Here is a 25852-nt window from a genome sequence, read left to right on the forward strand (position 1 = left end):
CCACTCCCCCAGCCCTGTTAATCTTGGTAGGGTTTTGGGTGTTGTTTTTTTTTTTTAAATGTACCTCCTAGGAAATTTATAGAGGCTCCTGTAAAATGCTTCAGAGTCTGTAATGTTTATTTTGATTTGTATCAAGTTTTCCATGTTGGGAGGGCAGTGATGAGAATCTATGGGAAATGACCTGGGTCTGTTAGGTCTTCCCTCTGAGGATGCATTTTTGCAGAGTTGGCAGCGACTGGGTTTTTCCAGAACAATTGTCCTCTGCTTACAGGCCATTCAGCGGACAGCTCTGTGCATGTCCTTGGTACCCAGTGTGGCCTGTGGCCCTGTCATTTCAGGATCTTATCTTATTATTTGAGATTTGTCATTGCCTGGGAATGAAGGTTCTCCAGAGTTTATGGGACGAGGTCACACTTGCCCGTTTTTGGACAGTCTTAAAGTTACCAGCGGAGATAGGGAGGGCCGGGATAGACCTCAGGAAACCAGGGCCTCTGTCTGCAGGCACCTGCCTAAAATTTCTCAGAGTAAATTGGGTCTCAGCTTTAAGCACACCACAGAGCAAAACCAAGACAAACCACTTAAAAACGCTTTTGACGGAAGCCGGTGGGTCTCAGGGTGTAGTTACAAAAGTGTTTGAAGTCCCTGTGTGTGTTTGACACTTTGCCTTCTTTACTGGAAAATCCAGGGAACTGATTTGGTGTCTTGTCCTCATCCATATTTTAAGCTGCATGGTGATTCCACCGGGGCTTAAGCACCAGTGCATAAGCAACATTGGACCGACTGTTGGTCAGTGTTCCTTTGATGAGCAGAAGTTACGGGTGTAGATTGACGCTAAGAAAAATGTTCTTACGGATAGGGGGAGGGGGAGAGCATCACGTTAGCTATTAGTTTAGCCAGTTTTTGTTTATTGTTTATTTGATTTCTTTCAAAACCTAAATCCAATATTAATCCAACAAATTTTTTTTGTATGGCCAATTATAGTTTTTACCAGGAGCTTTGTTATGAATAACATAATGGTTTCAGGAATACGTGTGTTTGCTTTTTCCAGGGAGAAAACAAGTCCGAGTACTTCTTAGGATTAACTCCAGTGGGCGTTGTTGTCTACAAGAACAAAAAGCAAGTGGGGAAATATTTCTGGTAGGTGTGACTTGGGGACAGTTATTGTTAAAGTTGTGTACTGTATACATTGGGCTTTGGGGGGAGGCACTGGCTTGTATGCTAACGGGTTTGGGAGAGAAAGAACTCAGGGCATTTCAGTAGTGAGTAGATACGTGGATAGAGTTGGCATGTTTCTTCCTTGTAACTTTCAGCTGTGGTCATTCTGGCATCTCCCGTCCATGGAACTGTGTAGGAATTTCCCACCCGGCCTCCTGTGTGCTGGTGGACCGTGTCTTTGGGACTAACTAGACTTTTAGCTCTAACTGGGGAATGAGTGGAGAAATTGGGGAGCTGTGGCCCCGTGTATGTCTGGAAGGTGGTACCCACAAGGCCTGGGGATTCCAAGCTTGTTTGTGCGTTAGTGGAGAAACAGGGAGGATGTCCAGAGCGCAGGCCATCCAGGGATTCTCTGCAGCGTCCTCGACAGTGCATAAAAGAGCATGCATTTCTCCATATGTTTCTGCTGGATGCCTCTCTCAGAATTTATGAAGTATGAAGTGTCCTGAAAACAGCAAGCACAACACTGTCTGCTTTGTTTGTTTTTCAGGCCCCGGATTACAAAGGTGCACTTCAAGGAAACCCAGTTTGAACTGAGAGTCTTGGGGAAAGACGTACGTTGTTGTTGTGTTTTTGTTTGTTTGTTTGTTTGTTTTGACTGTGAAAGGAGAGGGTCTCATCTGCTCATTAGTAACTTAAGTTCACTTGCAAAGTGAAGCTGTCACACTTTCTCCAGCTGCAGCCACACGGAACCAGGTTGATTGTGCCACACACACATTTCTGTGGGAGGGAAAGAGAAAGGAGTGAGATAGTGATGGGAGAATGCCATTTTCCTGTTAGCAAGAGGAACTGAAGCTTTCTAGGTGGAGGGAGAGCAGGGTGATCTGCGCCATCTCTGCGTGGTGCTTTTCCGCCCTGCCTGCGAAGGCGGGATTCCGAGTGATCTGAAGGGCGTGGAGCTGCAGAAATGCACCTTCATTTTGCTCGACAGTACACAAAACAACCTATTGGGTATCAGCTGTTTTCAACTTGTCGAGCATGATGAACGGAGCATGATGAAAGGAGCCGGGTGGAAATTCTGGATGCTTTCGAGGGAGTCCGGAAGTGGAGGGGCGGGCCCTGCCCACCTCAGGACAGAGGGTGCAGTGTGCGGGTGTGGCTCTGCTTTCACACCCTCACAAGGCTCTGCTTTCACACCCTCACAAGTCACTTTTAGAAGCTGGCCAAAGAGGGCAAGGGTGTGGAAGATTCCTTTCTATCTGTCTGTGGAGATAATGCCGCCTTTTGTGCTGTTGGCGTGACCCATGTAGGATGAGCGGGGCGAAAAGATGATGCAACACAGAATACATCCCTCTGTCTCTTTTTGTTTTACCCTCATGCAGAGTAAAACTAAGTGTGGAATTGAACTGACTCCTTTTGCTCCTTTTCATAACTTCTTTTTCAGACAGGCTCTTGGTATGCTTTCTTGTTTGTCCTCTTACTGTGTAGCTCAGGGTAGCCTTGAACTCACAGTAGTCCTCTTGCCTCTCCGCGCCCTCTCTTCCCCAAGCACTGGGAATGCAGGCGTGTGCTACCACAACAAGCTCTGTATTGACCTTGTTTTGGTGCCAGAAAGATTTTAGGTGTAAGCCAGTGCTTATATGACGGCGCGGAGAGCTGTCGGCACAGTGTAGCAGCCCCGCATGTGGGGAACGTGGTATGTAGCAGAGCATGTCACGTGTAGACACTCCTCCTTCATAGCTGATAAGTGACTGATGAACTGACTTTAGAGGTGTACTGCAGTGTCTGAAACTGATGCTATCTGTTCTTCCTCCAGGGAGTGGTCCCCAACCTTCCTAATGACCCAACCCTGTAATACAGTCCTCATGTTGTGGTGACCATAAAATTATTTTTGTTGTTACTTCATAACTGTAATCTTGCTACTGCTATATCCTAATATAAATATCTGTGTTTCCCAGTGGTCTAAGGGAACCCCTGTGAAAGGGTTGTTCAACCCCTTAAGGGGTTGAGACCCACTGCTCTAGGAGGGGAAAAGAGTTGGTTCTTATTATTGATGAAATTTAAATTGGGTTTTGAGGTGAATTTGTAAGGATGGGAGATTTCAGACTTTTTCAGACAATGGCGGTCCCCAAGTTATATAAGCTTTATATAGCTCTAATTGTATAGTTTCTTTTGAAGGGCATGGGAATTTTCACTTTGTTTCTAACTCCTATTGAGATATGTCAGACTGAAAAGATACACTAATGTATGTATGTGCAGATTAACGTCACTTGAGAAGCTACGTGTATGTTATCACTGCAATGCGTTACAATTTCTTCTGTTGTCACAGGAGAAGAAATTGCTAGAGCCACCACCACCAGTACCCTGAGCTCTCAGCTTCTTAAACATCTTTACTACCAGCTAACACAGGGCAGCAAGGCTGATGTCATTGCATCACTTCCTGGTGTCAGTCACTGCTGCCAGTTGGTTTCCTCTGCACTTCACTCAGCCTGCGCCCTTCCTAGTTTTCAGATGCAATGGATGCTGGCAGGGGCCTGAGTCATTCCCTTCCCACTGTCCTGGCTCCTTGAAGCCTGCAGAGGTCAGTGACCTTTAAATAAGGCGCCAAAGCTGCTCAGTCACCACGGAGGGTTTTCCTCTTTATAGCCCAGGCTGGCTATGACCTTGGGTTCCTGATTACCCCTCCCCTGCTTCCCAGCTGAGGAGATTACAAGTGCACAACGCCACACCTCATCCTGAATTTGTTATTAAATAGGCATAGTAATTTAACCAAAACATTCTATTTGCCGAGTGTTCTTCCTTGCAGGGCTATTTTTTTCTTCTTCTTTCTCCACCGAGGTCCCTCTCTGTGAGGCAGCGATTTGCATAATGGCAGAATTAAGTTGATTATTACGGAGGCCTAACTGTAATCACAGATTGAATTAAAAAGCCCCTTAAAGCCCATCACCTGGAACAGTAATCTCATTCAGCTGGAAAAATGGCTGAAATGCTTACTGTGCTGGTTTTCTGGTCGGCTGGTCTGGTTAAAGAGACTTAACTCCAAGTGCTGAGTGCTTTGAGGCCAAGTTCAGAGATACTTTCACGCATTGTATACACTTCAAAATGCACTGTGGTTTAAATTGCACCCCACAGAAAATATAAACTTTGAATAAAGGTTTTGCATAATAATGGTAGAAGATAGGGAAAATCCAGTCCTAGAATGTAGAGGTAATGATCATTAACATTTTAGTATGATTGCTTATAGACTTTCTTTTGCCCGTTAGTGTGTATGTATTATGTGTTTGTGTATGTCTATATATACTTATAAAGAGACATACCCCATATGGTTGTGTACATCCTTTTTTAGTTGTTTTTGAGATGGAGTGGAATCATGATGATTCTTGCTTCTGCCTCTAAAGTGCTGGGATTATAGGCAGGCACCATGCTCAGCGTGTGAGTGCTTTTGCACTTAGTATTTTCTTGTTATATTGGTATACCCGTGCCTGCTTGGAGTTTTGTAAGTCCTCTTTCTATGTGTTTGACTGCTTTGTACTGCTATTGCAAATGTACGCTTTCTATTATGTTTTCTGACTGGTTTTGTTTTGTTATTTTATTTTTAATTGTGTATATTTGTATCTGGTTGTGTGTGAGTATGCGCACATGTGAGTGCAGTCGAGGGCAGCAGATATCCCTGGAGCTGGAGTTACAGAAGGCGTGAGCTGCCTGCCTTGGGTGCGTGTGAGCTGCCTGCCGTGGGTGCCTGTGAGCTGGCTGCTGTGGGTGTGTGTGAGCTGCCTGCCATGGGTGCGTGTGAGCTGCCTGCTGTGGGTGCTGAGGACCAAACACAAGGCAGCACTGAGGCGTCTCTCTGCTGTTCCCTTGCCTTTTCTCTTCTCTCTTTTTCTTTTTCAGTTTGGAGACAGTGTCTCAATCTGTAGGCCAGGCTGGCCTCAAACTCCCAGCAATCCTTCTACCTCAGCTTCTGAGCAACTGTGATTACAGGCATGAGCCCCCATACTCAATAGCCATGAGTTTGGAATATAATTCTCATAACTTAGATACCTCTCTAATGACAATTTTCTATGAAGACAGGTCACTTATGTAGCGGTGCTTTTGGGTGACTTTATTGGGTTCTTTTACCTACTACCCTTCTCTACCCCAGTCCCTTCCTACCTCCCAGTACTAGGAGAGAAGGAATGGTAGAGCGGAAAGGGGGCATAGATCGTTTTAGACTACTTCCTGCTGATTAGGGGCATCGAGTTTTCTAGGGCAAATTTGACCTCTATCATCAGGATATCTCTAACAAGCAACAGCAAATAGCAATCAGCAACCAGCAAAAGCAGCAGCAGGGAGCAGCATCAGCAGGGGGGGCAGCATCAGCAGGGGGAGCAGCATCAGCAGGGGGAGCATCAGCAACAGGGGGAGCAGCAGCAGGAGGAGCAGCAGGGGGAGCAGCAGCAGGAGGAGCAGCAGCAGCAGGGGGGAGCAGCAGCAGCAGGAGGACAACAGCAGCTACAACAGGGGAGTAGCAGCAATGGGAGCAGCAGCTGCCACTTCTCTGGAGGCTGTGACATTTTTTACCCTCTGAAGAATCATCAGAATTCCAAACACCAAACTATCTGCAGCTAGCAAGTCCACAGCCTTCTTAAAGCACGAAATAAATCATAGCTAACTACTGAGGACAGTCTGAAGCAGCCCCATATCCCACAGCTGGGATGAAAACAAAAACATATTCATATAACATAACTGGTTCTTTTATAGGGGCTCAATTTTTTGATTTTTATAAAATATTCTTTTAAAAAAAGATTTATTATGTATACAGTATTTTGCCTGCATGTATACTCCTGCATAGCAGAAGAAGGCACCAGATCTCATTATAGACGGTTGTGAGCCACCATGTGGTTTCTGGGAATTGAACTCAGGACCTTTGGAAGAGCAGCCAGTGCTCTTAACCCCTGAGCCATCTCTCTAGCCCCTGGGTTTTGTTTTATAAGCAACTAAAATTCTCACGACACACCTGCTTCTGTTATTGCTGTTTCTCATTTGACTGTGTTGCTCAGGCCGTCTGTGGTAAGTGGTCTGGCAATGGAAGGCCTACTTAAGTCTGGGGGTGTTAGTGCCTCTAATCTTCCATGAGCAGCAAAGGCAGGAGATAGCGGCCTTCTCACACAGTTGGAGTACGTAGGGGTTCTAGTTCTACACTTAACCACCAAGGTGTTTTGGATGTGGGGAGAAAGAAGAGTCCTGGGTCCTTAGCAGCGCTTGGCTTGAGAGGCAGGAGAGATGCAGCTCTCCTCTGACAGGCAGGAAGGCTGTGTGGGTAGCGCCTGTGTGAGAGGAGGCCCAGCAACCCTCCTCGGCATGAGTGAAGTTTGGGATTTCTTCCAGGCATCTAAGTAGAGATACTGAATAAAAACCAGACTGTACAAGTTTAGAGTTCAGGACCAGGATCACCATAATATATGAAGTTGAGACTCCTTAGCATATCCTGGTATGCTAATTTTGATGAAATTTGGGGAAGAATTCAGAACCAGTTTTTTCAGCTCAGGCAACAGCGAGAAGGCACAGTTCCCAACACCAAGCTCTTAACCTGGCATTTAGGATACAAACTTGTGGGCTATGAGAAAGAACGAGTAAATGATCCTGGGAGTCTTTATGTACAATGCACCGCGATACTAAACTCAGCTAAGTTTAGCATTGCAGGGTCTAAGACCAAAAGGTTCCTGGCAACACGACCAAGAGTAATTAGGCCTACTGGCAGAGCTTGGGAGAGCGTTCACATGAAGCAATGCTGGCCAGGAGTAGTTGGTTTACATACATGGGGTTCTTCCACGTAGTGACTGTATATCACTTACTGCAGTTACCGTAAATCCTCTAATTGTGCCGCTTGACCTGATAATATCCTCCATGCTCCATGCTTTCCCCTCATGTTGCAGGCTTTGGGTTCGCTCCCTTCACTCTGGAGTATTTTCATAGCATTTCTTTATCTTTTATGAAATGGATGTTTTCAACACTGTCTTGCCCTGCTGTAGTCAAGCAGAGCGCTGTCTTCCTAGTTTCTGTGCTATTTTGTGGTTAGATGGCATTGTGCATTCCTGGCTATATAGTCAGGTTGGTGAGGAGACACATTGTGACCATCTGATGGCCCTTTTTGTCTGTTAACGTTTCATCTCCCGGCTACGATACCACCTGATTTCTCCAATGTATAATTCCTGATGGGGGTAACCTCATCCCCATGCTAGGAATTAAGTATTCCGCAGGGACACACGGTAAATCAGAGCAGGCAGGTCTCCCCTTGTCAGAGTTTCCCTGTAAACTTAGCATTCACCAGGAATTTTCATCTAAGCCAGTCCTTTATGGCAGTGATGGGGATGCCGGTCTTCATGGTGCTGCCGGTCTTCGTGGTGCTGCCGGTCTTCGTGGAGATGCCAGTCTTCATGGGGATGCCGGTCTTCATGGTGCTGCCGGTCTTCGTGGGGATGCCAGTCTTCATGGGGATGCCGGTCTTCGTGGTGCTGCCAGTCTTCATGGGGATGCCGGTGTTCATGGGGATGCTGGTGTTCATGGGGATGCCGGTGTTCATGGGGATGCCAGTCTTCATGGTGATGCCGGTGTTCATGGGGATGCCGGTGTTCATGGGGATGCCGGTCTTCATGGTGCTGCCGGTCTTCATGGGGATGCCGGTGTTCATGGGGATGCCGGTGTTCATGGGGATGCCGGTCTTTATGGCGCTGCCGGTGTTCATGGGGATGCCGGTCTTCATGGCGCTACCGGTGTTCGTGAGGATGCTGGTCTTCATGGCGCTGCCAGTCTTCTTGCTTTCCCATTCCCTCCACGTTGCTTCTCAGACCTCAGCATTCCACTGTAGGCAGGAGCCCTACCCTCTCTCCCTTTCATTTAGTCATCTGGTTTGACACAGACTTATTAATCTTCCCCCCTCAATGTTTTATGGTACATCCCCGCACCTAGAGGTTTTGATGGTCAGAGATTCCTAGATTTGACTAGTGGGAGTCCCCAGCTTGGCCTCTGTGCTCCTTAGATCTGTCCCCATCATTGTTATAGCACTTTCCCCCCAGTGTGCTGTGACATTTAGATTCTTCTTGTGTCACTTTTGCCCCCAGCTTAGGACCAGCCGCCTCTCTAAAGATCCACGGTTCCTTGCAGTCGGAAATAGTCCAGATCTTGGAGAAAGGGGTGATTATTACTACTCCTTGGTGACTTTTCTGCTTGAGCCTTTCAGTGTCCAAAACTAGAGAGTCTATGCAAGCATGCATACAGACACTGCCCAGAATGCACATACACGAGCTATAAATGTACACAGATGTGCATGTACGTGTATGTCATTTAGACATTATGGGCTTGCATTATCCAGGCCTCCTCCTTAGTGTCCTCATGCCCTTGTTTGGCCATCAGAACCTTTGCTTCCAGTATCCGCACATTTAGTCATTTGCTTAATTCTACATTACATATCAAGTAGTTCTAGAGTTGCTTTGGTCAGAGCACCAACATTGCAGTTCTTTCACCCATGTGCAAGGACCTGGGCTGTCTTGTGCTCACAGTTTACTTGGCTCCCCCTCCTTCCCCCTCATTCCTTTCTTCCTTGTTCATTGCTGTGCTTGTATATTCCCCCCAAATCTAATTAGGTTTATTTATTTCCAGTTATGGCTCCTTCTGCCTTACACTCTTGCTTGTTTAAGCCTATGTTTTAGATGTGTGGAAGATTTAGCATTCTTCTAACGGTTGACACTGCACAGGAGGATTTGCTCAGAGGAGCTTCTCAAACTCCCATACTCCTTCAGACCTTTTCTCAACTTTCTTTGAAGCTATTGAATTTTAATGCTTTCTAGTTTGTTTTCCCCATGGTTTTTTTTTTTTTAAGAAGTGTGTGTGTGTGGGGGGGTATGTGGTGTGCTCGTGTGTGCATGTGCCTACGCAATATTCTCTCTTAACTTGAAGGTTGCACGTATAAAGGTATTTTGCTTTGCTTCTTATTTTTCTCTTAGAAGTAACTCTGTTATCAGTCCACCAGGAACTTTCTGTTTCTTTTTGTTTTTCTTTTGTGATGCTGAGGTGGAGGCCAGGCCTTGTGTATGCTACACAAGTACTCTCCTGCTGAGCCTCGCCTTCCCTTCATCCCCATAAGCTTCAGTGGGTGTGAGTCCCATAGTGTATCCATCCCACTGCTTGTGCTTCGGTGCTCAGGCATTTAAAAAATGTTTTGTGTTCCTTCACCGAGTAACTGTCCATCTGTGTGTTTGGAGTGGCCGTGAGGCATCTGTTCTTTGGAATAGGATTGTTCAGCCAAAGGGTAAGTGCCTATGTTGGCTTTCTGTTTGACATTTCTGTATGTTCCTCCCCAACTCCAGTCTCCTGAAATACAGATTAAAAAGTGTGGCCCTCTTAGTACTATTTAGGCCCTGATGCCTTGTAATATTTTTGTTCGAGTCTTTCTATAAATAATGGTGAACTGTTGGGGTTGTGCTCAGGTAACATGACTTAAGTTCAAGTCCGCTTGCTACTCACTAGCTAGCTTTGGGAAGCTCCCCATTACTGTTTCACCTATGTCCCTCACCTGTAAGTTGGAGTGGAGGGTGTGATGTGTCCTGGCCCATGGGACACATCGAACCAGGGTTCACCTGAAAGAGGGAGTGGGGATTGAAAGTGGGCTACAGAGACACAAGAAATAATGAGTCAAGTCTGGAAATTTCTGATCAAGACTCTCTTTAATGCAGACAAGTAAGAATAAATATATCAAGGTCAATAGGATCTATTCTAATCCCTCTCTCCCTAGCCACCAAGGCAAGAACACAATGGCCTGAATAGCTCCCTGTAAGAACTTCCTTGGTCCTCTGGGTGCTGACCTCCTTCAGCAAATGTCAACAACTCAAAGGTCACAGTGTGCAGCCTAATCACAGGCTTTCTAACACGGCAGAATTTAGCATGGCTCCCCACAAGGGTGTGGGTGGGGGTCAGGGAGGGGTGGGGGGGATATATATGGTAACATCTACCTGTAAAAGCCATAGGAGACTGAATCTACCTAGTCCAAGGCTGGTATGAGATGAGCACCCAGTCTGAGCTGCTCTCTTGTGCTGTCTTGGCCCCTGACGTAGCCTCCTACGAGATCACGCTGTGCCGCCACCCACCCTTGCCTTTGGCTAGCTTATGCCGGCTCTGGAGGGAAGCCTACGTCTTTCAGCCCACAGTTCCTTAATTTGTTACTTCTGATGTTGACTTTCTCTAAAATTAAAATAGACCAAACCATTTTTTTTTCAAAAGGAGTAAAACTTTTAGAGTGACAACTATCAACTCCCATTAAATGTAAATAAGCGAGGGTTAATCCATTAAACACTGGCGTCCAGCCTGATGTTGCTACCTTCACTTTAACAAATGCAATAGTGTTACTCAGCTGCTTGCTACCAACAGTGTGCAGCTGAGCTTACCCACTCAGCTATCTTCCCGGCCCTTGTTTTATTTCTTTGGCTGCAGAATTGTTAACCAGGGTGACATAGTGAGGCCCGGTCTCAAAACACAAACAAACAACAACATCAAAAGAGAGGTTATGCTAAATATTTTTCAAAAGTGTTCAAAACTGATGTGAACATATGTGCATACATACATAGAGATGAGTGTTTGTGTTTTCCATCTTCTTAAACCGGAATACTTAAAATATACTTTCTTAAGACACAGTTTCTTTGTCCAAATTAATTAGGTAAACATCCCAGGACCTTGCCTCGTGGACATTAATAGTACACAGGGCCACCTATCTCAAACTGTGAGCGATTACCCAGAATGCCCAATACTTCTTTGACCATAGACGCCTGTCTGCCCACGCCTTAAGCCACTAGTGTTGTGAGAATTAGCCATTGGGAGTGATATGGGATGAAAAGACAAAGTGTGGCTTGGAAGAATAAGGCAAGATACACGTAGGGCTTTAATATTTTTTTTTTCCTGACTCTCTTTTTCTGAGGAAAAAAAATGGCATTTAAAAAAAAATCAGGTTTCAACTTGGATTGCCTTGAGGGAAGAGTAATGAAAAATATGATGAAAGCCACTAAAACAAACATCATGCCAGGTGTCTCATGCTTGCCGGCGCAACTCAATGTTTAAAACAGCAGTGGTTCAACCCCTAAGCATTTGAGAAGATGAACTTCCCTCATATACTTAAAATCCAGTATGTCTGGAGTGAGTTTCCAACTGCAGAATGTGTATATTTCCCCATTTCACCACTTGCCTTTGTTTTGTTTTTTGGATTTTTCGAGACAGGGTCTCTCTGTGTTAGCCTTGGCTGTCCTGGACTCGCTTTGTTGACCAGGCTGGCCTCGAACTCACAGTGATCCGCCTGCCTCTGCCTCCCGAGTGCTGGGATTAAAGGTGTGCGCCACCACGCCCGGCTTCACTTGCCTTTGTTTTATCAGTAGTAGAGAAGGAAGTTATCTTAGTCATTTGTCACTGTGCTCCCCCCCCCCCCCACTTCACACCTAAAATAAGTTTAAAAGTACAAAATACTTTCATAAGTCCTGAGTAGACTGAATACAAAACTTCCCACTCCTCAGTGAGGCCTGGGTAGGAAGTCTGTCTGCCACTGGCCGGCAGGAATTTGTGGCATGACTGTAGCTTACCATCCTTAGAAACACACCTCTTTTGTTTTACAGTGGCCTATGCAGCATATCTTTTAACAATTATATTTATTTATGTCTATCTATATGTGAGTGTTTGTGTATGTGTGAGACAGAGACACGTGTATGCCGGAGTACACATGTGGAAGTCAGAGGACAACTTGTTGGGGGTCTGTTCTCTCCTTCCTAGGGGTGGAGTCAGGTCATCAGCATTTACCCACTAAATGACCTCATTGGCCATCTAAGCAGTATACCTTTAGTTACTTCTGGTGACCTTGGATGTGGGGATTGTTGAATAGGATTTTGAATGTGCTTGTACCCATAATTCCAGAGGGATGAGGAAAGGCAGACACCCACCTGTGGCTGGGTCTCCATAGAGACAAGGAGAAGCCAGATGAGCACTGGACTCTGTGACACCTGCTCTTGTGTCAAGAGCAAAGGCTTGAGAGACACTGAAAATGGAGTGGCTCCTAATGCCTAAGTGGCTGTGCCATGTAGTGTAAACTGCTTCAGTGAGCCTGTCAATGGTGACAGCATAAAGAGCAAAAGAGAAGCGAAGAAGTCACACACACACACACACACACACACACACACACACACACACACACACACACATCTATCATTAAGCCCACCAAGAGAGACATCCAGCAGCAGTGAGCAAAGAGACCAAGAAAATGAAAGGTGCTCCGTTGGGAATCCGTGGATATAATACAGATTCTGGATTCTTAGAGATAATGCAATCAAGGGTGTGTCCCAGCGTGATTCTCCTCAGAGACCCCAAGAACAGTGGCACCCACAGTCTGCCTCAGCTACAAGATAGCTAAGATATTAAGCTTGGTTAATGTATTAACTAAGAAGAATGGATGTAGCCAGCAGCATTGCTTGCAGCACGGATGTCTGAGGCTTTAACGGTATTTGAGTAGTTTAGCAAGCCTTGGATGCTGGCGTGGGATATCTTAGTTCCCACTCATAGTGGCTTTCTTCCATTCGGCTGCTGAATGGAGTGACTGGAAATGTGGGAATGGCCCTGTCTGCTTTGAAATGGTCCATGGTGCCTTGTCAGCTCGTTGGTGCCAGCAGTACATGACAAAAGTACACAGAGCGCACTCGGAATACCTGGCTCTCGTTTTAGAAGCATTAATCTTCCTTTGGTATTCGAATCAATCTGTCAGTAACACAACAGAAAATAGGCAGCTTGTTTGAAGCCTTCTATAAATGGGGAATGAGTTCATACTTGAATTTGTTCATGGCAGAGGTAATTAGGAGGCCTGTGGGAGGCTCCTCTGTTTCTCTAATATGCCTGTGCCCAAGAAAAGTTGAGAAAAACCAAATTCCACTTGGATTTGAGGTACCTTTTATCTTTTCATTGGTGATGATAGATTAAAGTATATATTAAGAATTAGGTATCCTTTGACCAGCTTTCAATAAGAAAAGCAAAATAATGCAGGTACTTGAAGGACAATTTAAAAAACAACCCAGGGGAAGTTTGAAATTAGGAGGAAATATAGTTTATTTTAAAGAGTAAATAATTTTAAACTTCCCCTGTACTTTTGGAGATCTGAGTTCTATGTGTAAGTTTTTGAAAACTTGACTTAGGTACCTAAATACCTTCTTGCTGGATGCTTTTGCTGAAATGTGTGTTAGAGAGCTTGTTTTCAGAGGCTGTTTCCACAGGGGGTGAGGCCCAGTGTGCACTGCCATGCCTGGTGTGCCCACTGTGGAGACGTGCAGGGAGATATATTCCCGTTTCCGTAGTGACTTGCCCCTGTAGAATGCACTCACAGGCAAACCTTGAAATGAGTTACCCAGAGAGGACACTGTAGTTAGTGCAATCCAGTGCTGGCCAGCTCGGGAGACGGGGACTGGTGACAGTGACAGTGGGAACCCTGTGGTGTGTGTGTGTGTGTGTGTGTGTGTGTGTGTGTGTGTGTGTGTAAGGGTGATTGCTCTCTTAAACGTTTTGGTCTCTTCATGGGAGCCTGCGCTTTCTTGCCCTGCTCTAGTCTCTGCTCTTCTTCAGCCTGCTCCTATCGGCGTTGAGGTGAAAGATGTTGTAAATTCACTGAATTTCGTCCTCATTTTATGGTCCTACGTCCTACACAAAAGTCACCAGATAGTCTCACTGTGGGAAGCAGTAACTGCCTCTGAAGCCCATTGGCCTTTCTGTGCCCCCTGTCTCTCCTCAATCCCTCTGACACCTTGTCTCCTGGCTCATTTTGACCCACCTCCCAAGTGTCATCCTGCGATTCACTTTTACCACCCACCCTCTCTTCTGGCCATCTTATGCATCCCCCGAGGACAGTGCTTGTGTCAGGGCATGTGACCTCTCTTTTGAGTGGGGCACCTGATGCTTACAGGCCCACTTGGCATTCTGAGGGTTTTTCTTTTCTTTTCTTTCTTTTTTTTTTTGTTTTGTTTTTGTTGTTGTTGGTTTTGCTTGTTTGTTTGTTTTTTGAAACAGGGTTTCTCTGTGTAGCCTTGGCTGTCCTGGACTCTCTTTGTAGACCAGGCTGGCCTCGAACACACAGGATCAACCTGCCTCAGCCTCCCGAGTGCTGGGATTAAAGGCGTGCGCCACCACCACCCCGCTCATTCTGTGGGTATTTCAACCTAATATCTTGGCCTGACCTTACTGTCCATTATCTTGTTTTCCCTGTTTGCTACCTACAGACAGTAACACCCAAAGAGAAAGCCTGAGAACTTCCCTGAACTCCTTCACCTCCTAAGGTTGTGGTACTGGGCTGGTTTGCTGCGATGTGAACCAGTGGCTGGACGTCTGCCACATCCCACATTTTACACATACACTGCCAGGCTGGCAGCGTCTTTCCAGCTGGGCTTGGGAGGGATTTCATGTATTCAGTGTTAGATTGCTTGCTGAAGTGGGGGACAGATATTGCAGTTACCCTCGTGCCTGGCCAACATTGTATTTATGAGTCTATAGAATACTCTTTCCATAAGGATTGCCGTGTTTGAGACTGGTGTTTGATTTTTGAATTTGAAGCTAAATTATCAATATATAACCTTGTAGAGCTTATGGGACTCATTTTGCTTTGCTTTGCTTTTCCATTTAGTCATTTAAAATAGCTCCCCCCCCCAAAAAAAAAATAGTTACCTTTACTGTTTTCTTAGTTTCTTATGTATCAAATAACCACTGGATTAAAATGGCAACTACATTTTTTTGTATACTATTGCATGACACGCTCTATCTATCACATAATTTAATTTTATCCACCCAATAGTTCAGTGCAGTGGAGGTTTCCCCTCTCTGTGGCTCTTCATGGGACTCTCCAGACAGAGTTTAAGTGTGATTTCCCCACCTCTGTAAGCAGAGGGGTTAAGGGCTGCATGTGTGGGCTTTTCCCTCTTTATTAGGAACTGAATTCCATGGTAAGTGTTTTGTGTACATGGTGACTGCTCATGACAGGCAGTCTTTTTTTTTTTGGTTTTTCGAGACAGGGTTTTTCTGTGTTAGCCTTGGCTGTCCTAGACTTACTTTGTAGACCAGGCTGGCCTTGAACTCACAGCGATCCACCTGCCTCTGCCTCCCGAGTGCTATGACAGGCAGTCTTGCAGGGTTCCTGCACTGTTGTCTGAGTTGTCCATAGTCATGAGACGATACAGAAGGAGATAGGAAAGGCAACTGCACTGAGATTTAAGTAGGAGTTAGGTTTCATAATGGTAGCCAGCGGAAAGGAGTTTTTTCATTTGTTTGTTTGTTTTTTGGTTTTTTTTGTTTGTTTGTTTTTTGGGTTTTTTTTTTTTTTTTTTTTTTTTTTGAGGCACAGTTGTTTCACTGTGTAGTTCTGGCTGTCCTAGAACTCACTCTGCAGACCAGGCTCGACCTCACAGAGACCAGCCTGTGCCACCACTGCCCAGCATGGAAAGTAATACTTAATGCAGCCTTCCAAAAATAGCTGTATTTCGGTGCTAATCTCTGTTATCTGAGTTTCTGTTCCACCATCTGAAGAGTGTTATGGCCAGTAATCGGTGTTCTCTCCCTGTCTCTTTCAGTGTAATGAAACCTCGTTCTTTTTTGAAGCTCGAAGCAAAACTGCTTGCAAGCACCTCTGGAAGTGCAGTGTCGAGCATCATACATTTTTTAGGTATGTTAACGGAACATTTGTGTCCCCCGATGCAGTAAATGAAGGTGGTGTTTGATGTTTCATAGCATGCGTTCTGCTCTGCGACTGTGGAAATGTTTCTTTAATTTATTCAGCTCCTCGTTCTCTCGGCTGCATTAATGCACATCTGTATACATATGTGTGTGTGTACATATGCGTATACACTTAGGTTGAGATAGATCCGTGCTCACACTGTAAGAAACTTCATGTAAGCCGGGCGTGGTGGCGCACGCCTTTAATCCCAGCACTCGGGAGGCAGAAGCAGGCGGGTCGCTGTGAGTTCGAGGCCAGCCTGGTATAGAAAGCGAGTCCAGGACAGCCAAGGCTACATAGAGAAACCCTGTCTCGAAAAACCAAAAAAAAAAAAAAAGAAACTTCATGTAAAAATCTCAGAATCACCGAGCACCTGCATGACACGGGTTGAAATTCGGAGTTTTGCTGTGACTTGCTGCAGTTGAAATGCCTTGAGGTGTCTCAGTGGGGCCAAGTAAGCCTCTTGCCTCTGCCTCCCATGTGCTGGGATTATAGGCGTGTGTCATCACACTCACTTAGTGCATTATTATGGGTTTTTAATATTGTTTCATGTCCTTCTGAAGTTCAAAACAAAACAACAACTTTAGCTGACATCACACTGTTTCTTGACTTGGGATTGGATTTCCCCCTTATTCCCGGACTGTTTGTGTGGAACAGTTTCCTTTGTATTGGGGATATTGCAAAATGACTGTTCATCCTGCCAGACACAAGTTCTAACACCAGCACGGGAGGCAGAGGCAAACAGATATCTGTGAATTCCAGGCAGCCTGATCTACATAGTGAGTTCTAGGCCAACCAGGGCTACATAGTGAGATTTTGTCTCAAAAGAAAAAAAAAAAAAACAATCTTTGGATAGTTTGTACTAGTCAGTTAGGAGAGAGGAGTAGCCCAGAAGCCTAAGACTTTCCCACATTCATTGGCTCTGCGCCCAGGATCTGTCCATGGTGGTATCTGTTGGAAGTGCCCTGAAATGAGAGATGCTGGACCATGTACAAGAGGAGTGAACCATCTGATGTGCTTAGCAGCCTTCAACCATCTCACATGAGTAGATTAGAATAGTGACACAATTCCCAAGATAATATAAGAAAGAATAAGGTGAACCAGCATTATCATTGCCTGGAGAACTTCATATGGTGTGAGTATTTGATATTTACATGCAGAACATCCCAGAGTGAGCTGTGTCTTGAGCTTAGTCACTGGGTGTGTTCTTGGGCTGGGCAGATGGCTCAGTTGTTCAGTGAGCTTGCTGTCATGTCAGAGGACCTCAGTTCAGCTCCCAGAATTCATGCCAGGCAGCTCAGAGCCACCTTTAAGTCCAGATCCAGGGTATTTGACACCCTCTCTTCAGATCTCCATGGACACCTACACACATGTGCACAAATATACACGCATAATTAAAAATAAATCCTTAAAGCTGGGTGGTGGTGGTGCTGTAATCCCAGTACCTGGGAGGTAGCAGAGGCAGGTTCTGAGTTCTCTGAGTTCTGAGTTTGAGGCCAGCTTGATCTACAGAGTAAGTTTCAGGATAGCTAAGGATACACAGAGAAGCCCTGTCTTGAAGGAAAGCAAAAACAAATTTCTTAAAATAATAGCTGACTTATTTCCTCCTAGTATGTAGAATAAGTAAAATATTTTGGCTATCTCTATTAAATAGTTTCCTGTATATAGCTTTGTATTCAAATGTTGTATAAATACTTGTATTTACAAGTCTTTGGTTTTCTTTTTAAAATTAATTAGAATGCCAGAAACAGAGTCAAATTCATTGTCAAGAAAACTCAGCAAGTTTGGGTCCATAAGTTACAAACATCGGTACAGGTAAATGATATCCCCCTCTTCCGCCCTTGGGGTATGTGCATGTAAATACATTTTTAATTCAATTACCTACATACACGCAAAATGAAATATGTGGCCCCCCCAGCACTACCAATGTGCTGTGTAAATAAATCTCTCCTGACACAAATGATTTTCCAGTTTTAAATGTGTTTAACATCCCCATTAGCTATGCAAAGTTATGGGCCTTTGGAGCACAGTAGGATTTATTACGTTCAGGGTTTCATTTTGCTGTAATTAGCAGTTCTCTTCAATTATGTCCCGTGATTACGAGACAAAGCAGATATTCTGGATTGTAGCTGACTGGTTGCGATGTTAGAATATTCAGGTGATCCACAGTGAACACAACGCCTCATTCATACGCTACCATCAAAACACGCCTCTGCCTACCGAACTTATGTGCATGGACAACCTGCCTACAGTAGTGCTCATTCCGCATTAGCTTTGTTGAGCGTTGTGTCTTTATTGTTTTATACTCTCTATTGTTTTAGTTAATGATTTCCATCTTCTGCGATGTTGTCTACAGTGAGGAAACGGAGGCTCAGGGAGGCCAAGGCCCTTTACCCGGTAACCTAGCCAGGAAACGGTGGGACCCATGACTCCACGGCTTGTGCTTTCCATTGTTAGACAGGCTCCGCCATGCAGCGGGATGCTTAGCGCTCTCTCTCTCTCTCTCTCTCTCTCTCTCTCTCTCTCTCTCTCTCTCTCCTCCCTTCTCAGAGAAGAAGAGGACCCCCCCCCCCCCGTGGGTGCCAATCCACCCTGGCACCTCAAGTCACAGCAGGACTAAGCACATCTTCTCCCACTGAGGCCAGACAAGACAGCCTAGCTAGGGGAAAGGGATCCATTGAAAGGCAGGCAGCAGAGTCAGAGGCAGCCCTGCTCCCTTTCTTGGGGGACTCACATGATGACCAAGCTGCACATCTGCATCATATGTGTAGGGGGTCTAGGTCCGGCCCATGCAAGCTCTTTGGTTTGTGGTTCAGTCTCTGTGAGCCCTAGTTTAGTTGACTCTGTAGGTCTTGTTGTGGTGTCCTTGACCCCTCTGGCTCCCTCACTCCTTCCTCCCACTCTTCCACAAGACTCCCCCAGCTCGGCCTGTTGTTTGGCTGTGGGTCTCTGCATCTCTTTCCATCAGCTGCTAGATGAAGCCTCTCAGAAGACAGTTATGCTGGGCTCCTGTCTGCAAGCAGAGCAGAGTACCATTGTTAGTTGATAGTGTCGGGGGGGGGGGTTGTTTCTCTCCCATGGGGTGAGTCTCAAGTTGGGCCAGTCATTGGTTTGCCATTTCATCAATCTCCGCTCTTCTTTAATGCCCGCCTTAAAAGCGGGAGTGAGCCCTGTATTTTGAAAAAGCATTTGTTTTGTCTCAGTTCCTTCTGGTTCAGTGGAGAGCTATGGTGCTCAAGGCTCATGGTGTTAGCATCCCCCGCCCCTTACAAAGACTCAGCTCTGACCATTCTGCCCTCAAAGAGATGCAGTATTCCTCAGGCAGAGAATCAGCCCCAGGCCTAGAGAAGCCCAGCAGGGTGCCGAATGCCACCCAGGGGATAGCAGGGTACCCTGTCAGCTGATAAAGGACATTACCAGAGGAAATGCTTCCATAGGACACTTAAAAGGAAAGTTGGGTTTGCAAGACTGCAGTATGGCAAGTCTTAATTCTTCTCTTTAATGACCCACTTTGAAGTCTTAAGTCTGAGACAGGAGACAACCAGTAGGAATGACCAACCATAGATGGCCAGGACTTCCTGTGAATGTGATAGCTAGTATTTACTTACTTGGTGACTAAATATGTATTATTTATTCCTAGGTACTTTTGATTTTGCATGAAGGTTTTTGTTGATGTGTAAATGTTTAACCTTCAGGTTTTCAGAGTTCTTCTTTAGATAAGAATATAATTATAAGATATTTAAGAAGATAGTATTTACTTTTACTCTGAGAACAATGAGTAGTATCTAGTATTTGTGCTGTTTTTCCAATCGTGGTATTGCCAAGGCTAGAGAGAACATGCTGAAATCCATCTCCTTGTCAACAGACTGTGGCTAGTGTGAGGGCATCTGTCTTAATAGTGCTTAGATGATTAAAATTATAATCATGCTGTTTAGCATATGCTGGAGGTAGTTGACTTCTGCAAATGTAGCCACACCTGATTTCTCAAGTTTATTAAATGCAAATGTTATGTCTACTGGGAATTACTATTAGAAATTATTTTATTGGATTTTGCATATTAAATATAGTTTTTTCCAAGAATGCAATTAAAGCTAACCTTTGCAGAATTGGATGCTTTGCTAAATCTGCTATGATTTCATGGGTAATGCTAAATGCCTGCTAAAGCTTAATGAAACCGAAATCTATTTATTTGTGTGTAATAAGCACTTACTTCATGCCACCTGTGGGAGAGAGGCAGAGGTCAGGCAGGCCACATCTCTGATGGCTGGGTGGTCACTAATGTAGGCTGTTTAGTGACTAGACTTGGCAAACTAACATCCTTTTAAGCTTCTTTGCTAAAGTAATTTAGAGATATCCTAAAATGAATAGTTCTGGAGTACACTTTTAGGCTGTGAGATGGAGGCAAAGGTGCCATGTCCCAGGCACTACAGTGTGTGTGTGTGTGTGTGTGTGTGTGTGTGTGTGTGTGTGTGGTGTGAGAGAGAGTGTGAGTGTGTGTATGTGCATGCTCATGTGAGTGTTGTGTGAGAGAGAGGGAGCGAGTGTGTATGAGTGTGTGTGTGTGAGCACATGTATGTGAATGTGTGCTTATATGAGCATGCACATGTGTGTGTGCATGCTCATGTGAGTGTGTGTGAGCATGTGAGAGAGAGAGAGAGAGAGAGAGAGAGAGAGAGAGAGAGAGAGAGAGAGAGTGTGTGTGTGTGTGTGTGTGTTTAGGGTGTAGTATGTTTCTGCAGGGGCTCTTGTGCTGTGTAAATGAGTGGAAGAAGACAGCCCTTCGAGTCTTTTCTCTCTTTTCTATCTTAGGGCTTACAAAACTCCTGGGTGGTTCTTGCAGCTTTTAAGAAAACTAGTTATGATTTAAGAAGGGGGAAAACCATTCTGAGTGATGTGGGACAATCAGTTTTCAAAATTAAATTATCAAGAAGGCTGAGCTGAAGTCTGATGTTTTGATTCTCTTGTTTTTTATTGTGAGAGACCAGTAATCTGAAATGGAGACTGATTAAATCTTTGATTAAGTATTTTGTTACATATTGCTATCGCCTTATTGGAGTCCTTTGAAAATTGCCTTTCCCCTTGTCTGGTGTTAAGCTCCTCAAAAGCAAGAGCTGCAGGAACTTCACGGGAGTTCTGAGAAGCCGAGCCTGCTCCGTAGGAGTGAGCCATAGGCATGCTCAGGTTTCCCGGTTCTCAGCGTCCCCGCCTTGGTGCCAAGTGCTTTCCCAAGCACTGCACAGTAGCCCACCAAAGACGTAGCCGTGTCCACAATTACAGGACAGAAACTTGAGTGCCCCCCTGGGAAAGTAGTTAAGCTGAGGACCCTTAACCAGCAGATCTGGTACCTTCTCCTGTTGCTTCTCTCTCCTTCGCTTTGATCCTGAAGGAGTGTGGCTTTGCCGGCCAGAACAAAGAAGATGGCATTGCCAGGGTGTGAGGGGGCATGGAAGTGGGGAACCTCACAAGTGCGCACCTGTTACTTGAAACAACAGAGAAACAGCACACTGGAGGAAGAAGTACAGAGTAATAGAGATGATGAAGAAGGGCCGGGCTGCAGAGATCTTTACAAACAAACAAACAAACGCACAAACAAAACCTCAAGCCCAAATGGCTAGGGAATACAGATCTGAGTTTTCTGTGGGGCTAGGGATTTCCAGTTAAACATCTAAGTGTGTGTTCCTTCGTGCTGCACACTGATGTGTACTGACCAGACGGGGAGTCTGAGACCTGGGCTAGACCTGGGCTGTGTGTAGCCTGTAGCAGCAGGTCAGCTGATGTTTCTGGACCGTTATCTTATTAATCTCAGGGAGTTAGTTTATTACTTTGTCCCTGAGAGAGAGAGAGAGAGAGAGAGAAACTCGGAAGAAAACTGAATAATAAGATATAACCTCATTATAAAATGCCCCAGTGGTCTGTATATTTAGTTATGTGTTTATGACAATGGTTTTTTTTCCCCTCCATGCAGTGAGGTATACACTATCCAAGCCTTTTTGACACCACAGACAGGGTGGAGTAGGTAGACCAAGTCTTGATGCTCCACATAATGGTGGAGTCGTGCCTTTCTATGGAGCTCTTTAAGCTTTTGAGAAAAAGAGCCTGTGCACATAGATGCCTTTAAGCTAGAAGAGGAAAGCTTTATTTTGGTTTATAGTTTCAGAGATTTCAGTTGAAGGTTAGCTGGGTCCGTGCAGCGGGAGTGTGTGGTGGGACAGACTGGTGATTTCACGCTAAAGATGGTGGGGGGTGCGAAGTGAAGAAGAAAGAGGGGACAGAGATGTCTGGGTCAGGTATGTCCATAGTCACTGAAAAGGCACACCCCAGTGTCCTGCTTCCTGCAGCTAGGCCCCACCTTCTAGCAGGTGTTTGGGCTATAAACTAACAGATGGGTTAAGCCATTGCTGAGATGATTAACTTCACAGCGTAGTCACCTATCATGTGGGCCGCTGGCTGGAGGCCAGACCTTCAACATATAAGTGTGTGTGTGTGCGCGCATGCGTGCCCGTGCATGTGTGCATGTGTGTGCGCATACATGTGTATGCGTGTATCTGCGTGTGTGTGCATGTGTGCATGTGGTATTTAAACCACAATGCCAGCCCAGGAAGAGAAGCTTGGGCTCAGCTCCTCACAAGGTCTCTAGAGAAGGAGGCCTATGTGGGCTTCTAGACCTGTTTTCTCTCTTCCTGGACACACGGTTTGTTAAGTGAGGAGATCGAATAAATGGCTGATTGTGCCAGGACTCAGGAAAAGAGTCCCTCTGGCGTTGCGGAGGATGCCTCCCCACTTGTTGTGCGAGCACAGCATGAGGCAGTCTTGTAGAAGCACTCCTTGCACGGTCCACTTCTCTGGTGTTCCACTGTGGACCTCAAGGCTATCAGCAACCTGTATTTCTAGCCTGTATTTCCGTCCATCTAAACATAAACCTAAGCTTTGGTAAACCTTGGTCCCTCAGCAGGCTCTCCCCTTACTTTAGTGCTGCTTTCCTGGTCAGTAGTAGAATGGACATCAATTAATGACCTCCGAGTGCTTTGGCCTGTTGAATCTGTGCCCTGCCCCCCATCTTTGCAAGATACTCTGACTGGACTGTGTTGAATTCTGTGGCCATCTGATTTTATTTTTTTGCTAATCAAAATGTCGCGTTTTCAAGTGGCAGGACAGCTTTGCAAATGAGCCGAGATCTTTCTATCCAACTTCCCCGGCCCAATCAGAACGTGGTGAGGAGTCGAAGCAAGACTTACCCCAAGAGGGTGGCACAGACGCAGCCAGCTGGTAAGTGGTCAAAGAACCCATGGCATCCAAAGGATCTAGCACTTTCTTTTAGGCTGATGTGAAACATGTCCAGGAAGTGACTACAGTTATCGCCTCCTTTTACTTTTTTAATTGTATTTTGAATGTACAATGTGCATGTGTATATGTGTATGTGTGTGTGTGTGTGCTAGCATTTTGTGTATGTGAATGTGGGTGCACACATGGCACAGCACACATGGAAGTTGGGACAACTTTGGATGTTGGTCCTTGCTTTCTATCTTGTTTGAGACAGGGTCTCTCTCCTCTTTTGGTTGCTCATAGCCACATATACTAGGCTAGCAGGCCTGTGGACTCCTGGGGATCATCCTCTCCCCCATTTTGTTGCAGGAGCACAAGGATTACACATGCACTATCATGCCCAGCTTTTACTTGGGACCAGGGGGTTTGAACTCAGGTCCTCACACTTGCACTGCAGATGCTTTGGCCACTTGGCCATCTCCCTAGCTCTGGTCTCTCTGTTTCTAAAACTAGAAATTTTAGTTCAACTCTGGAAAGTTTCAAACAATAGTAATTATAATTACCTAACATCATCATCATCATCATCATTATTATTATTATTATTATTATTATTGATGTTATTTTCTGTATTTTGGAGGAATAGGATCTCATACATCTCAACCTGGCCTTTACTATATAGACAGGCCTGGCCTTGAACTCCTGATCTTCTGCCTCCACCACCCAAGTGCTGGGATTCCATGTGTGATCACCACACCTAGATAGTAATCAGTAGTTACCAATGAGCAGACAAAGTAGTCCCTCTCATAACTTCCCATGCCTTCCCTAATGACTACACTTTGTTTTTGGAGGAGTTTAAGTGAGTAATTTCCTAATTTAGCGGCTCTGAGATTGAACCAAAATAACTTGTAATAAAAGCTCCTTTGAAATAATAAAACATTGTTGATATGATTGCATGGAGCCCAGAACAGCTTTTTAAAATGACTATTCTTTGTTTTTATCATGCAACATAATATAGAAGTACATGAAATCACAGATACACATTCATATTTGATCGTGGGTGTCTGTACACATATGAAGTTTAAACCATAGTAATCATATTGTCATGGTCTCATCTCCCCAGGCAGAGGAAGTCCTTGTTTAGCTCATGATAAATTACTTTTCACTCTAACTTTGCTACATGTATAGCTTTTTTTCTGAGAATGGTTATTGTCTATGTTTTTAATGTTGTGTGAATAGGTCATGGAATGCATTCTTTTGGGTTTTGATTCTTTTTATCAGCTTTAGATATGGAGCAGTAAAGGCTGAGAATTCATTCTAATGCTTACTGGGTTTTCTATTTTGCTTTTGGTGGACATGGTGTTGTTTAGATATTTTGTATTGCTGATACATAGTATTTCATTAATAAAGGCACCCAATGGGGCTGGAGAGATGGCTCAGAGGTTAAGAGCACTGGCTGCTCCTCCAGAGGCCCTGAGTTCAATTCCCAGCAACCACATCGTGGCTCACAACCATCTGTAATGAGACCTGGTGCCCTCTCCTGATGGGCAGTCACATGTATACATAATAAATAAATCTTTAAAAAATAATATTTAAAAATAAAGCCACCTCATCAGTCAGTTTTAATGTTTGGTGTTCAAAGCTCGTAGAATTATTTTTGCAAAGCATCTCTCTAGGCCGTGTCTGGTCCTCTCCAAGCCCTGGTACATGCTGAGTTTCCTTTAGGCTCATAATAGCCCTTCAAGGCAGGGCACTGGGGGAAAAAAGTGTATTTCCATTTTACAGCAGAGGAAAACATGATCCTGGGAGCTGTAAGGAGGTGGGGACTTTCTGTTTGAGGACATGAACCTGTTGTTTTGGGTCTTTCTGCCATATTCTTCAAAACGAATTGTTAAGAACTAGAGTTTCTACCTATAGCTCTGGCTGTCCTGGAACTCTGTAGACCAGGCTGGCCTCGATCTCACAGAGATCTGCCTGCCTCTGCCCCTCAAATGCTGGAATTAAAAGGCGTTTGCCACCAACCCCAATGCGGTATGCCATTTGTCATTCACTGCTTCCTTCCATCCTCACACCAAGCCCAAAGGCAGCAAGTGAGTTTGTCGTATGGCCCCTGTGTGCAGGAATGAGTGACACCTGATTTGCCTTTTCTTTCTTTCTTTCTTTCTTTTTTTTTTTTTTTTGGTTTTTCGAGACAAAGTCTCTCTGTGTTAGCCTTGGCTGTCCTGGACTTACTTTGTAGACCCTGCTGGCCTCGAACTCACAGTGATCCACCTGCCTCTGCCTCCCGAGTGCTGGGATTACAGGCATGCGCCACCACGCCCGGCTTGATTTGCCTTTTCTAAAGTCAGTTTAACCTGTCTGACTTTAGGTCTCCTCCTCCCACCTGCCATTTGTCTTGGAGACACAATCCTTTTTGATGATTCTGTAGTGGTAAAAATAAGCCATGAGTTAAATTTGCAGCGGAGTATCTTGCTATGACCCCTGCTTTCACTGAAAAAGGACCCTAAGATTGTGAAGACAGTCATGTCAAGGTCGCTGTGGAGCAGGTCTGCGCATGCTCTGACTTAACTGCTTGTCCTGAGTCCAGTGAGGTAGAACACGCTGCAGCAGTCACGTGAAATGGATGTGTTACCTACTACTCAAGTAAGAAGTGGGGGGCGGGGAAGGGGGCACAAAAGGAGCCTAGAG

The 25852-nt window shown here is 45.1% G+C and overlaps 1 protein-coding gene across 3 annotated transcripts in view; it reads left to right on the forward strand.

The window, feature by feature from the left end:
* The window catches only part of EPB41L4A (erythrocyte membrane protein band 4.1 like 4A), a 205719-nt gene that overhangs the window by 126799 nt on the left and 53068 nt on the right, over positions 1 to 25852 (forward strand). For all 3 annotated transcript variants that reach the window (XM_084780053.1, XM_084780051.1, XM_084780052.1), the window contains exons 9-13: positions 1049 to 1137; positions 1706 to 1769; positions 15762 to 15853; positions 17642 to 17719; positions 23049 to 23170. In XM_084780053.1, coding sequence (XP_084636179.1) covers positions 1049 to 1137; positions 1706 to 1769; positions 15762 to 15853; positions 17642 to 17719; positions 23049 to 23170 — 445 coding nt within the window. The remainder of the gene's footprint in view (positions 1 to 1048; positions 1138 to 1705; positions 1770 to 15761; positions 15854 to 17641; positions 17720 to 23048; positions 23171 to 25852) is intronic.

The sequence above is a fragment of the Acomys minous genome (assembly GCF_964271855.1).
Source record: "Acomys minous genome assembly, chromosome: 4".
Taxonomy (NCBI): Eukaryota; Metazoa; Chordata; class Mammalia; order Rodentia; family Muridae; genus Acomys; species Acomys minous.